The sequence below is a fragment of the Grammomys surdaster genome, unplaced genomic scaffold (genome assembly GCF_004785775.1).
Source record: "Grammomys surdaster isolate TR1022 unplaced genomic scaffold, NIH_TR_1.0 220, whole genome shotgun sequence".
Taxonomy (NCBI): Eukaryota; Metazoa; Chordata; class Mammalia; order Rodentia; family Muridae; genus Grammomys; species Grammomys surdaster.
In genome coordinates this window covers 5,804,148-5,817,052 of record NW_021604665.1, presented here as the reverse complement: position 1 = coordinate 5,817,052, position 12,905 = coordinate 5,804,148, and the positions used below count along the sequence as shown (strand labels likewise).

General features: G+C 42.2%; 1 protein-coding gene across 1 annotated transcript in view; it reads left to right on the top strand.

The window, feature by feature from the left end:
• The first annotated feature begins 5,556 nt into the window (after window positions 1–5,556).
• Window positions 5,557–12,905, top strand: part of Eogt (EGF domain specific O-linked N-acetylglucosamine transferase) — a 29,336-nt gene continuing 21,987 nt past the window's right edge. The window contains exons 1-6 of the mRNA XM_028773040.1: window positions 5,557–5,595; window positions 5,779–5,911; window positions 8,156–8,379; window positions 9,565–9,665; window positions 10,536–10,644; window positions 12,064–12,158. Of these exons, the coding sequence (XP_028628873.1) occupies window positions 8,170–8,379; window positions 9,565–9,665; window positions 10,536–10,644; window positions 12,064–12,158 (515 nt within the window). The 5' untranslated portion in view covers window positions 5,557–5,595; window positions 5,779–5,911; window positions 8,156–8,169. The remainder of the gene's footprint in view (window positions 5,596–5,778; window positions 5,912–8,155; window positions 8,380–9,564; window positions 9,666–10,535; window positions 10,645–12,063; window positions 12,159–12,905) is intronic.

Below are 12,905 nucleotides of genomic sequence, written 5' to 3'. Positions count from 1 at the left end.
CCTTTGTTCTTTAATGGCCCCAAAGTGAAGAAGCCGAAGATTAACCAGAAGTGCTCCTTTAATGGAAAGATGAACATCAACATTGGCTATCTTGCTGGAAGTTGGTAGCTTCTACTGTTTCAGGCATCCACTGAGGGTCTTAAAACTGTCTTCCCCCCAACAAGAAGGTAGAATTTCAAGTAAAAATTTTACTGTAAATTTTATTTGCATTTTAAACTATACTTGAGAACACAGCTGTGAATAGCCATTTTGCAGAATGGAGAATTTTGAAGGGTAATTCAAGTGACCTTGTTTTTATTTCATGTTCCTGTGTTTCTGCTGTGGAAGAAACAGTTCCTTAATGTGGATAAATGTTCTTTTGGTGAAAGTAACAGTCATGAAGTTAAGTTTCTGTATTTTAGTGGTAGAAAGCAGCCTCATAACATTTTGTTAGCTTTAAAATGTTTTAATATTCAGGGGCAAGATGATAAGTCTGATGGCAATAAATATATAGAGAGAGTTAGACAGGAAACCTGAATTTCAAAATTCTTGGCAAACATTTGAAACCAGTAGTTTGGGAAATGTAAAATACTTTTTAAACAGATAATTTGGAAATGTGGCAGAGAAAAGATTTTGAAATTAAAATTTCCTGTTTTAAATTCTAAATGTTATAATATCAACATTAAATATTTTTCTTGGTCCTTAATAACATTAATAAAATCAGCACACTTAAAATCTTAAAATGTTTTCAACTTATTTATTTATAAAATGACATGCAACCGTTTCTATCTGCTTCATCTATAAATTAATAGCTGATGTTCACACTGCTTTTATGTTGGCTAGAATATACTTAGACCTTTCAGTACATTTCAAATTGATAGGGGCAAGTTGAATAAATTTCTTGTAAATAACCCAGTAAGTGGCAGAAAACTTATTAAACATTGGTTGCCCTTTAATTATTTTTTTGTTATGTATCATTGAAAATTATCTACCCATATGCTAGTAGAATATTCTAATGCATAAAATAGTTTGCAATTAGATACTTCCATTCTTGGGGGAGAAAAGCCTCACATACTTGGAATTAAGAGGCACAGGTGTTTGGAGGTATCATACCCTTGTGCCTCCCTGGGAGGCCAAGTGGAGACTGCTGCTGTTGGGCCTCTCTTGAGAACACTATAGCGTTTAGCATGTGGAATGTACCAAATACATGACAGTACAATTCAAAATATTCTAAGTGTGGATGATTCTGACTTAGAAGAATTTGAGTTTTTGTAGTTAAGTAAATGTAAAGAATATTTGGGAAGTAGGTTTCCCATCAATTATTTCATTAATTGAAAGTTTTATTAGAATGCTTATTTAAAAGCACATGCTTTTGTTCTAGAGAGTACTTGCTGATCTTCCGAAGGGCCTGGGTTCAATTCTCAGCACCCATGTGGTGGCTCACAACCATCTGTATCTCCAATCCCAGGAGCACCCTCTTCTGGTGTGCACACCACAGTGGTGCACAGGCCTAGATGCAGACAAAACATCCATACATATAAAGTTAAAAAAATGTTTTAGATGCACACAATTTGTAGTATTTTAAAGAAAGCTCCCAAATTAAGAAGAAATGAGTGTAAAATGTCTTATTTTACTACTGTTTAGTAGTATAGACATGTATGTTCTAGGGATTGTTTCTCATCCTCATTACAAAAAAGCTGGTCCAAGTTTTCTTATTCTTGGTCAGTTTTAAACTAAAAAAACAAAATAGCTACATATTTTGTAAAGGGCTAAAAGTATGATTTAAACTGCAGATTGATATTTTAATTCCAAATGAAAAGTAATGTAAATAAGCATGGGTCTGATTTAAATAAAGATTTCAAAGTCTGCTTATATATTTCATTTTACCGTAATTCGCAGACGTGCGCCTTTGTATACACCCTGTGTGGTGGGATATGCGAGAGAGAGATTGAGACTTCCAAGAAAATCCAGAACTGCAGGATATCCGTATGACTTCTTCCTGAATCTTCCCTCACAGTGTCGCTATTTCATCCTAGCTACTTCACTTTGGCTTGTCACACAATACCAGAATTGTCACTCACTGTCCAGTTGCGGAGAATAGCCTAGGTTGTTTTTTAATTCTCCCTGTCTTTGAAGGAAACACAAAATGTGTTTTAAACTTGTTTGAGTAGTTCCTTTGTGTTACACACAGCAACTGGAGAACATTTAGGTCCATTTCAGCTTTCAAGGATTGCTGCATATTTTTAAAATTTTTTAATAGTGTAACTGTACATCGTTCAAGATCCCTTTTTATCTTATATAAATAGTCCTTCCTTTTAGTAAAGATTTTTAAATACTATTTTATCTGTGAAGTGTATGTATGCACATATGTAGATGTGGTATGTGATATGTGTGTGGTGTCTTGCTTGGAGGGTGTATGTTGTGGCTGTGTGTTTAGTGCGTGTGTATATGTCTGTGTCTGTGTTTGGTGTGTATATTTGTGCCTGTGTGTGTGTAGATGGTATGTACCCCTCAGGTAAATAAAAGCACCATTTTCCACTCAGTAATGTGCAGTGTACAAAGACATCATCAATTACTTTTTGTATGTGCAAAGTTCTACATCTTTCTGTATGTGCAAAGTCCACGCAGTCATCTTTTTATTCCATGAACTAACACTTTTGAACTGAGCTAAAAAAATTAAAATCACTTGTAATGTAATTATTTCAGGGGTTTGTTACAGAAACTCAAAGCTAACAGAGCTAGTTAGCTTATTCACTCAATTTTCTGTTGGTGGCATTTGAGTTTATTTTAATATCAATTTATGCCGGGTGGTGATGGTGCTTGCCTTTAATCCCAGCAGGCAGACCTTTGAGTTTGAAGCCTTCTTGGTCTACAGAGTGAGTTCCAGGACAGCCAGAACTACACAGAGAAGTCTTGTCTCAAAAGATCATTTTGAAGAGTCAAAATTTAAAATTTTATAATGATTATTTTGAGGAATTTGGAAATAACTATTATAGTAATACAGAACTCATTTTCATTTTTAAATTCCATATCTTGCTTCCTATGAATCACAGTGACTCCTTAAGATAGATGTTAGCATCTGAAAGAGCCCCATGTTGATAGCGTGCCAGCGTGATTAGTTTATTTTTACAATTAGGCTAGTCTGTGATTAGCAAACGTTTCACCTACTTCATGTACTTGTTTTTAACTGTGTATCATTGCACCTCAAGCTCCTTTTAAAGTTGATTTAAAATAACCATAATTACATGTTACATAGCAGTAATGGGAAAGCTGTATTTCCTGAAAAACAACAAAACCAGGACAGTACCAAATAAGCTGAAAAAGTCTCCTAAAGTTGCTGCTGTTGGTCCCATCGCACAAGGACCCTGGTTGCATTGCCTTGGCTATGCTTACAAGTGCTTATTAGTGTGGTTAGTAGCTGAGTTAAGAGCACTGGTCCTCTTTCAGAGGATTGAGTTCAAGTCCTAGTACACACATAGCAGCTAATAACTAACTCCAGATCTGATGCTCTCTTCTGGTCCTGTGTATATATGAGCACGCACGTGCATGCAAAATACCCATACATAAAATTTTAAAAATTCATTTAAAAAACTTCAATGTTCTTTAATGTATGTTTGACACATGTAAATAACATGCCAACACAATGCATACTGAACAGGATATAAAACAAATTATATACATATTAAAATATATATACACAAATTTCACACACACACACACACATAAAACACAGTGTCTCCTAGCTGGTCTGGAACTTGCTGCATAGATGAAGCTGGCCTTAAACTTACAGAGATCCACCTGCCTTTGCCTTCCTTAACATGTCTGCTCCATGTGTGTGTTGTATGTTATTGGGGATTGAGCCTGGAGTCTTGCACATGATAGGCGAGCATTGATCTCTGTGGTCACTAAATTGCCCTGATGTCTTGAACTTCTTTTTCCTGCCTCAGGTTGTGGAGTAGCTGAAACTGCAGGCCTGAACCACCAGTTCTGGTTTCAGTTCTCATAATAGCTTCTTAAAATGTGTAAGACATGCAAGCCTTGTGAACTGTATGCATCCGCGCATGTTTATTTTGGCACCATTAATATAAGCTGGATCTTTTTTTTTTCATTTATTAATATTGTATAGGAAGGTATAAGAGCATCCAGGAGGTCAGAGAACAAGGTTAGTGAGTGGTTCTCTCCTTCTGTGGTGGGTTCCTGGGACCCATCTTAGGTCAGCAGGCTTGCTGAAGCAAGCGCTTTGAAAACTCTGAGCCACCTTGTCAGCCCTTGAATCAGAATTTAAGGTTGCTCCAGAAGGCATGCTGGAATGGGAGATGTGCATACACCTAATCAAAATCACCTAAACAAGCAGTTAGAATAGGAATAATCATGAAAAAGCAAAAACATAAAAATTAAGTGTAGCCACTGAACTTGGACAGTTCATGGACAGGTAAAATTCCCTAGAATCTACAGTACTTTCACTACCCACCAGAGAGTGTCCCACTCCAGTCTCACTTGAAAATCAGGACACCAACTGCTCAGAGTGAAAAAGCAATAAAATCACAACCCTGGGTGATGTGTAACAGCTCCGTGGTCCGCCTGCCTACTCTCCGGTGTCGGAGGCCTGCGAAGCGCCTTGAGGAGCGGCCAGGGACTTGCAGCCCGGTGTCCCGCGTCCCGGAGGGGATGTAAGCGGGTGTCCCCGATGAATCAGGCCGCGGGTCCCAGGCTGTTCGTAACCTTGGCTGATGGGTGTCCAACAGCGCCCTCCAGACACTCTGGTCGCCGGGTGTTGTCGGGACATTCGGGTCCGCCCTTGAGCTCAAGACCAAGGTGCCGCGGCTGCTCCCGGGCGCCCCCTGGCCCGGCTTGGGCGCCGGAGGTTTCCGGTTCGCGGCCGCGGGCGGTGACGTCTCATTGCTCCCGAGCCGCTGCCGCCGCCGCCGCCGCCGCCGCTGCGGCTCCCTAGTCAACCTGCAGGTGGGCCCCGCGCCGTCCCTGCCTGCTCCCGGCCGGCGACTGCACCACTGTGGGCCCGCAGCCGGATGTTGGGACCCTGATCCAGGCCGGCGGCCTTCAGCTGGTTACCGGGAGCCGATCAGTAGCCGTAGGCAAGAGCGATGCCCAGCCAGGCCTGCCCTGTTGCTTCGATCCCCATGCTGGGGCGGAGTCGCTTCTCCAGACCTTCCCCGGCACACCTGGGACCCGAGCGCCTCCTAGGACAGCTGCTTCCCCAAGCAGCCCAGGCAGGGTTGGCTGCTGCCGGGCGCGAGGGGCTGACCCGGCCACACAGGGGAGGGGTTGACGTTCCACAGACAACCGGAGGATTGCCACAGCAGGATCGCCACCTCCGCGCCTCCCGCAGACAAGCCCTATCTGAGCTCAGTCCGCTTGCCTACCTTGGGACTTTATAGTCTTTCAGTCCCAGATGCACTTTTCATCTGCTCACCGCCAGCTCTGTTGCGGAGCAATGCCCTAAAGCCATTCATGTGGTAGTCCTGGTAACTCCAGGTCTCATATTTTACGGCGTACAGATTTTTACCGTTTTTCCCTCTTCTCCTTTTAGGCCTGTGGAAATCCAATCAAGCCATACACGAGTGGAGCGCGCTTGGCTGTTTTGTGCAAAAAGACGAGGTAGCCTAACCTACTAAAGCTTTCATCCCTGCCAAGTCTTGCCAGAGAACTCAAACTCCAGGAAGGCTTTCTGCCAGGCCCCGAAGTTGTACTTTCATGCACCACAGGGAACCATCATCCAGCGTATGCAAGTGGGTACATGCCCTCCCTTGCAAAAGCCAACTGTCTGATCTGCTTCTTTAGATTTTTCCGTGGCCAAGGGTTACTTTTTTCCATGAATGGTCAAGTTTTGTTAACCGGCTTAGAACGCATTGCAGAGCCGTGGATTTGAATACTCGAAGTTCAGGACCTAGAGCTCCTAGCCCTGACTTAGAGGGTGAGTCCAAGGGGTGGGTGGCCTGCTGTGATCCTGAGGTTGGCACTGGCCCAGGCAGCCCTGGGAATTAGCGAGCAGTATTACTGCAGTGAGAACCGGGAACAGGCTTTGGTCCTAGGAATGTTTTCTCTGCTAATTATCCTGCTGTTGTGGATTGAGTGATGTGGTGTGAAGTGGGCTACCTCCTTCCTGCTCAAGTGTCTGCTCGCTGAGTTACTGTGTCCAGGGGCCCCTGCGCTCTGACTTTGCTTTGAGAGATTTAGTATTCATCATTCACTGAGGAGAATCAAGCATCCTGAGCCTGGGCCTCTGGCTAGGGATTTTCTGGTTAAGTTATTTTCTCTCTTAGTAGTTCCTTTATGTTAAAATAGCAACTGGTCTCTTGTGGAATGCTTTTAAGGTAATGTACTTTATTTTTCTCAGGTTTTAAGCTATCCAAAACATCAGCAGCTTCTGGGTGATTCTGAGGATTAAAGAGGTCCGGACAGGGTTTCTCTGCGTATCACTCTGGCTGTCCTGGAACTCACCACTGCCTGGCACTCAATATGGACTTTTGAATTTTATAAAATTGCTAGTAATTCACTCTTAGATCAAAGTCCCTTGGATTTACAAGGGATAGCAACATAGCCTTCAGGGCCTCCAAAGCAAGGAACACCTTTAATTACTTACTTGGCAAAAAGAATTTATTCCCATGATCATCACCATTTTAACCGTATAACCCTATAGGCCTGGAACTTGAACAGATCATTCTATTTGTAAACATCAGTGAAGGCTGATTTTGAAAGTTGTATGGTCCTTACAGCCTTAGAAAGGCCAGACTTTACTATGGAATGAATGCCCAGGATGTGTCCAGTTATCTTTTAGAAGAGACACTTAGGGAAAACAAGCCTTGTTGTCAGGAAAGGGGGCAGAGTGGTGTGAGTTGGTCAGGGAATGTATAGGAGAAACTGACCCAAGAAATTGATCTGCTCTTGGGGCGGGGTGGGGGGTGAGCAGAAATCCAGTAAATTCTTGATCACTGTCATTTCTTATAATGTTAATGTTTTGTTCAGTCCTGTGTAGGGAAATTTTAAATGAATTCTTTCCTTCTGAAGCTCTGATGATGCTAGCTTGTGAGAGAAACTGACAATAAGCAGTTGACAGGAAACAAAATGTACAAACCTCACCGTGTGCCTAATAAATGTGAGACCCTGAGGGGCACAGTGTAGCGAAGCCTTGTGAACAGCTTTAATAGCTGCCTGGGCCCTTGTAGAGTGGGAGATAGTTCAGGCTAGGGAGGGCTGACACCAGAGAGTGTGTGCTGCTACCTGGAGTTGTCTTGCTATCTACAAGGATACAGACATCTGTGGTCCTCTTTCTTGGGCACACAAAGGGATGGTAGGAGATAGAGAGACCCATGGCTGCATCCACTGTTTATTAATGGTCACAGATGCAAATGTCTTCCTTCCTTTCTTCTTTCTTTCTTTTTCCTTTTTTCAATTTTATAAGACAACAGCATTTTTGGGGCCATCCCTGGACCTGAAAAGTTCTTTGGTCTCTCTGAATAATCAACTCTGAAATATGGAAAGTTGGGGTGGGGTCTGTTTCCCACACTTGTACACCCTGCTCCTAGCACAGTGTTTGGCACATAGCAAGTGCTCAATAAATATTTGGTGATCAAAGGGACATGAGTTGATAACATAGCAGAATTTATAGTAATCATACTTAGCAATTTAACTTTTAAAGGGGGGGATATTTATTTACTGCACCATACTGGGGGCTGAGCACAGTGCCTCATGAATGCTAGGCAAGCAACTACCCCTGGGCCACATACCCAACCCTAACGGGGGCTTTAAAAACTTTTAAACAAGCTACTGTTTTAAATTTAGTCTTTGTGAATTTCACAATACATCCAATGTATTTCAAATATATTCACTCCCCACAACTTTCAAACTCCATGTCCTAAAGGGAGATGTAGACCTAGATGGTTTTGAACTCACAGAGATCCTTCTGCCTCTGCCCAAGTGCTAGGATTAGATGGTTGCTACCACTCCTGTCTAAAGGGGCTTTCCTTTTTTTTTTCAAGACAGGGTCTCTCTGTGTAGCTCTGGCTGTCCTACAATTCATTCTGTAGACCAGGCTGGCCTCGAACTCACAGAGTGAGTTTCCTGCTTCTGCCTCCTGAGTGCTGGGATTAAAAGCATGCGCCACCGCCCAATTTAAAAGAGGCATTCTTAATGAAGATGTTTTCAATTGGATCTCTAGGTCTGCAGGTTGCTATGTTAATGCTGCTTGTCTTTGGAATCTTGCTTCATGAAGTCCCACTGAGTGGCCAGGACGAGGCTCATTCTGAGGCTAACAATGAGCCTGCCAAAGCCCTGTATGACTACTCCAGCCTCCGCCTCCCAGAGGAGCACATTCCCTTCTTCTTGTACAACAACAGACATGTTGCCTCTGTGTGCAGAGAAGATGCCCACTGTCCATATAAGGTAGGTCTTATTTTATCCGTACCCATTTTCTAGTGTTCAGCATGCTATTTTTTTAGTTTATTATTTGCATCTTTATATTTTTAAAGTTAATTTTTGAGGTTAACATACAAAGACAACGTGGCATTGTTCTCTCACTCATACAAGGATGTACTTCACGATGGCACTGTCTTAAGTACATTCGTACTTTGCTCTCATTCATTCAGGGGTGCAGCTGGTTTGTTCTTCAGCTTCATAGGCCACAGCTAAAGCTGGACTTCTACCTTCACCAGGAGTCTATCACTGTTTTCATTTTGTGTAATATTCCGAAGAGATGAAAATTGGCTGAAAACCATAGCCCACACACAAGAAGGAAACCTAACATTGAAAACACTGAGAAAATTAACTGGTCAGCTTAAGTGATCTATGGATTCTGAAAAACCCAAAATATATGAGATTTCAGGGGGAAAAGAACATTTTCCCAAAGTAAAGAATATCACACCTCTCCTTTCTGCACTTCTGGGGGCTTCTTAGCCTTTCCTTTCAGTTGTCACACCTCAGCCTTGGTTCTAATCGTGAGACTGTGAGCTTGGAAAGGTCTCAAACAGAGCCCATTAAGATATCTCCGGAGGCCTTAGAGATCAAAGAGGGCCATTGTAAGACTCTTCCTTTCCCATGGTGCTGGCACCGGAAGTTTATGGAATCTGACCAGCATGGCTCCTGGGCCTAGCAAAAGGGCCCTGGCCTCCAGGGCTGGAGAGCCCTGACCTTGTGCTGTTTTTGCTGATCATGATTGATGACTGAAGTCACCCAGCTATCCTTAACATGGAATTCTTTTAGTAACAGAAATTCCAAAGGATATGCTTTTTGTTTTTTTCTTCTAGTTACTGATTAAAGAATCAGTTTGCTTTCTGAGAATGACAGATGACAGCACCTTAAGATACCTCAGAAAATCCTACTTCAGGTTGTCTTTGGCTGTCCGTCTGAAGCCTGGACTTTGGCTATACAGCAGACATGAAGGCATGAATAGAGACTATGGTGGAGGCTCTTGAGCCTGTCCTTCTCAGAATATTATGATATATGGATATATATTGTTAGATATATACTGTTAGACATATATGGGAAAGTTCTGTCATGAACAGTCAGAGAGTCTCCTGTAACCATCAGAAGAAATGAGTCCATTCTAAATGTATACATTTTGTGTTCTAGAAATACTTAGAAAATCTAAACTACTGCTGGGGTTATGAGAAATCCTGCACACCAGAGTTTAGATTTGGTTCCCCCGTTTGCAGCTATGTCGACTTGGGATGGTAAGTCTCCTTATGGAATCTCCTTCTCACGTCTAAGATCTTGGAAATGCATCTTGATTGTGCCCTAGTTCCCAGCTAGACTCTCAGTAGACAGTAAGTCCTACAGATGCTAACTTGCTTATCCAGGTCATGAATTCAACCCATCTCACAATGAGAGGAATATCTGTTATTTCTTCTGTCTGGGGGAGAAACATCATCGACTATAGAACCCCCACCCCCATCCCCATATACTAAGAAGATGTATGCTAAGAAGATAATAGGTATTGGTAGTTTTCTCTAGATTCTGAAAGAATAGCCATTCATGCTCAGGGAAAGTCAAATATTCTAGCATACATGGTTAGTTGGGTAAAGAGAAGAGAGTAAGTAATACTTTATTATCTTCAGGGCCAGATGACTCTAACGTCATAGATTTTTGTTGTGCCTTTTCATTATAAAGGAATAGTGTGAGAATAACTTGTTTGGTAGCTTTATGTACATAGTGATAATTTGGGGGAGAGAGAGGGAGTGGGGACCATAATGACATACTTTAAAAAGTAAAGCAACAATAGATTTCTAGCGACTAAATCAATAGAAAATCCAAGGCCTGAAAAAAAAGAAAGTAGATGAGGCCGAGGCGGAGTGGAAAGATGGCTTGATAGTTAAGAGCACTTGTTGCTCTTCGTAGAGGTCCTGGGTTCAGTTCCCAGCTCCTACATTGTGGTTTACAGACATTAATAACTCCAGTTCCAGGGGATCTGATACCTTCTGATGTCTGTAGGCACCAGGCATTTATATGACGGCACATACATACATGCAGGCAGAATGCTAATATACATAAAATAAATTTAAAAGAAAAGAAAAAAATTAAAAAATCTCTTTCTTTGCAAATAGGACAGACACTCTGGAGTCAGCCCAGGACATGTTCTGGAAACAAGCTGACTTTGGATATGCCCGAGAGCGGCTGGAGGAGATACGAACATTCTGCCAGCCGGAGAGATCAGTGAGTGTCCCGCTGCTTGAATAAGTTTGCTTAGTTTTACTGTTTACTGTTTGTTTTATTGTTTATCTTGTAATATAAAGACAAGATGGCTCAATAATGCAGAGTTTCTCTGTAGCCCAGCCTGACCTCAGACCCATAGTCTTTCTGTTTCCTCATCTTTGGTACTGGACTTACAGGTGGAGACTCTTAAGTGGAGTTGCTACAGTCAGAGCATGGGCCGGAATAGCTCTAACGAGCTAGGTGTGTTCCACTTACCATCTACAGAATGAAAACAGACAAGTACTAGAAAAAAAAAAGTAGAGAACAAAGAGTTATTAAAACAGACAAGTACTAGCCAAAAAAAAAAAAAAAAAATAGAGAAAGAAGGGTTATTCTGTGCGGTCACATTGAGAAAGGAAGGGGAATAAAGTAATTTAGTGACTCCCTCAAGAACACCCCTCTATTCCACCCCCCAAACACTACACACAGCCTATCTTCAGGGTGCTCTGTGAGCTTTAGGTTTAGGTAGAGGGCAATAGGTATGCGTCACATGCAGTCCTGGTTAGGGGTAGTCCTGTGTGGTCATTCACCTATCCTTATGTTGGCATCAGACTTTCCTGCAGGGTGGTCAGACAAGTTGTAAAAACTATGGGAAATGTCTTCCTAGGAGAAGTTACTACCCACAACTTTACCCCCATCCCCCCACCCCCCATCCCAGTCTATTCCCCCCATCCATGGTTTGGCACCTGGCTTCAGCCCTTTCCTTCTTTAGACATGAAATTCCTGAGGAAATGCCAGTTCCTTGGGGACTATTGTTTCAATAATCTGAGAGGCGCAGAGGAGAATGAACTTCTTCATTCCTGACAGGATGGTCATAGCACTGAGGAGCTGTATTCATTGTTCTCATAGAGGTCATTTCGTTTCCTCTGAAAGGTCCACCTTCCTCTTCACACATGTATCAGATAGTGATATTTTGAGGCACTTAAACTAATGACATACTTTAAAAAGTAAAGTAACAATAGATTTCTAGTGACTAAATCAATAGAAAATCCAAGGCCTGAAAAAAAAGAAAGTAGATGAGGCCAAGGTGGAGTGGAAAGATGGCTTGATATATTAAAGACGGGGTCTTACTATGTAGCTCAGGGTAGCCTCAAATATTTATGTGTGTGTGTGTGTGTGTGTGCGTGTGTGTGTGTTCGTGTAATATGTATATTTTAAGTGATAAATTAGAGCATTTGGGAAATCTTCTTAGTAAGCTAGATGTACAGAGACATATAGAAGGACCCTTGACAGACTGTTGCAAAGGAGAAAACAGCACAGGAGCCGTGGAGACCTCACTCTGCCTGAGGTCACATCAACACTGTCAGCATGGCCAGCACAGTGAGGCCTCAGCACTAATCCTGTTCCCAGATGACTGTTCTCCTCTCATTTGTATTTCAGAGCGACTCAAGTCTGGTTTGCTCTCGTTACCTTCAGTATTGTAGAGCCACTGGTCTATACCTGGACTTAAGAAACATCAAGAGAAACCATGACAGGTACTTCTGTGTGGTCCCTGTTAAAGCTGATGGCACTCTGAAATGTGGCCAGGGGCAGGACTATGTCTTGGGTTTGTTTTGTAGTAAAATAGTTGAAGGATTTGGGAGTGGGTGAGGTGTGGGTGACCCAGGTCCTTTACCTGATGATCACGCTGTTGATTTGGGTCATGGACATATTGGGTTCCTTATAAGATACTTTAAAGGTAAATTATACAGGACATGCTTGTAAGTTAAATTTCAAAGAGGGGCTTTGGAGGTGTGGTTCTACGCTTGTCTGGTATAAACCAGGCATGATGGGTGATACATGCTTACAATCCTAGCATTCAGAAGGTGGAGGCAGGAGGATAAAGAAGTTCATGGTCCTCTTTTGCTACAGAGAGAGTTTAAGATTACCCTGGGTTATATGAGACCCTGACTCAAAATAAAACCAAACGAAATAAAATAAATCCAGTGGCTAGAGAGATGGCTCAGCCATTAAGAGTACTAGGTGCTCTTGCAGAAGATCTGGGTTTGGTTCCCAGCTCCCATGTGGCAGTTAACAACTATCTGTGACTCCAGTTCTAGGGAATATGATGTCCTTCTCTGGTCTTTAGGGGCACCAGGCATGCCCATGGAACACACACAGACATATATGGAGGCAAAACACCTGTACACGTGAAAAGAAAATAAACAAATAGATTCTTTTTTTAAAAATCTGTTGAAAATTTTGTTAGGAAATTAGTTTCAACCCAGTAACTTGAGTCATGA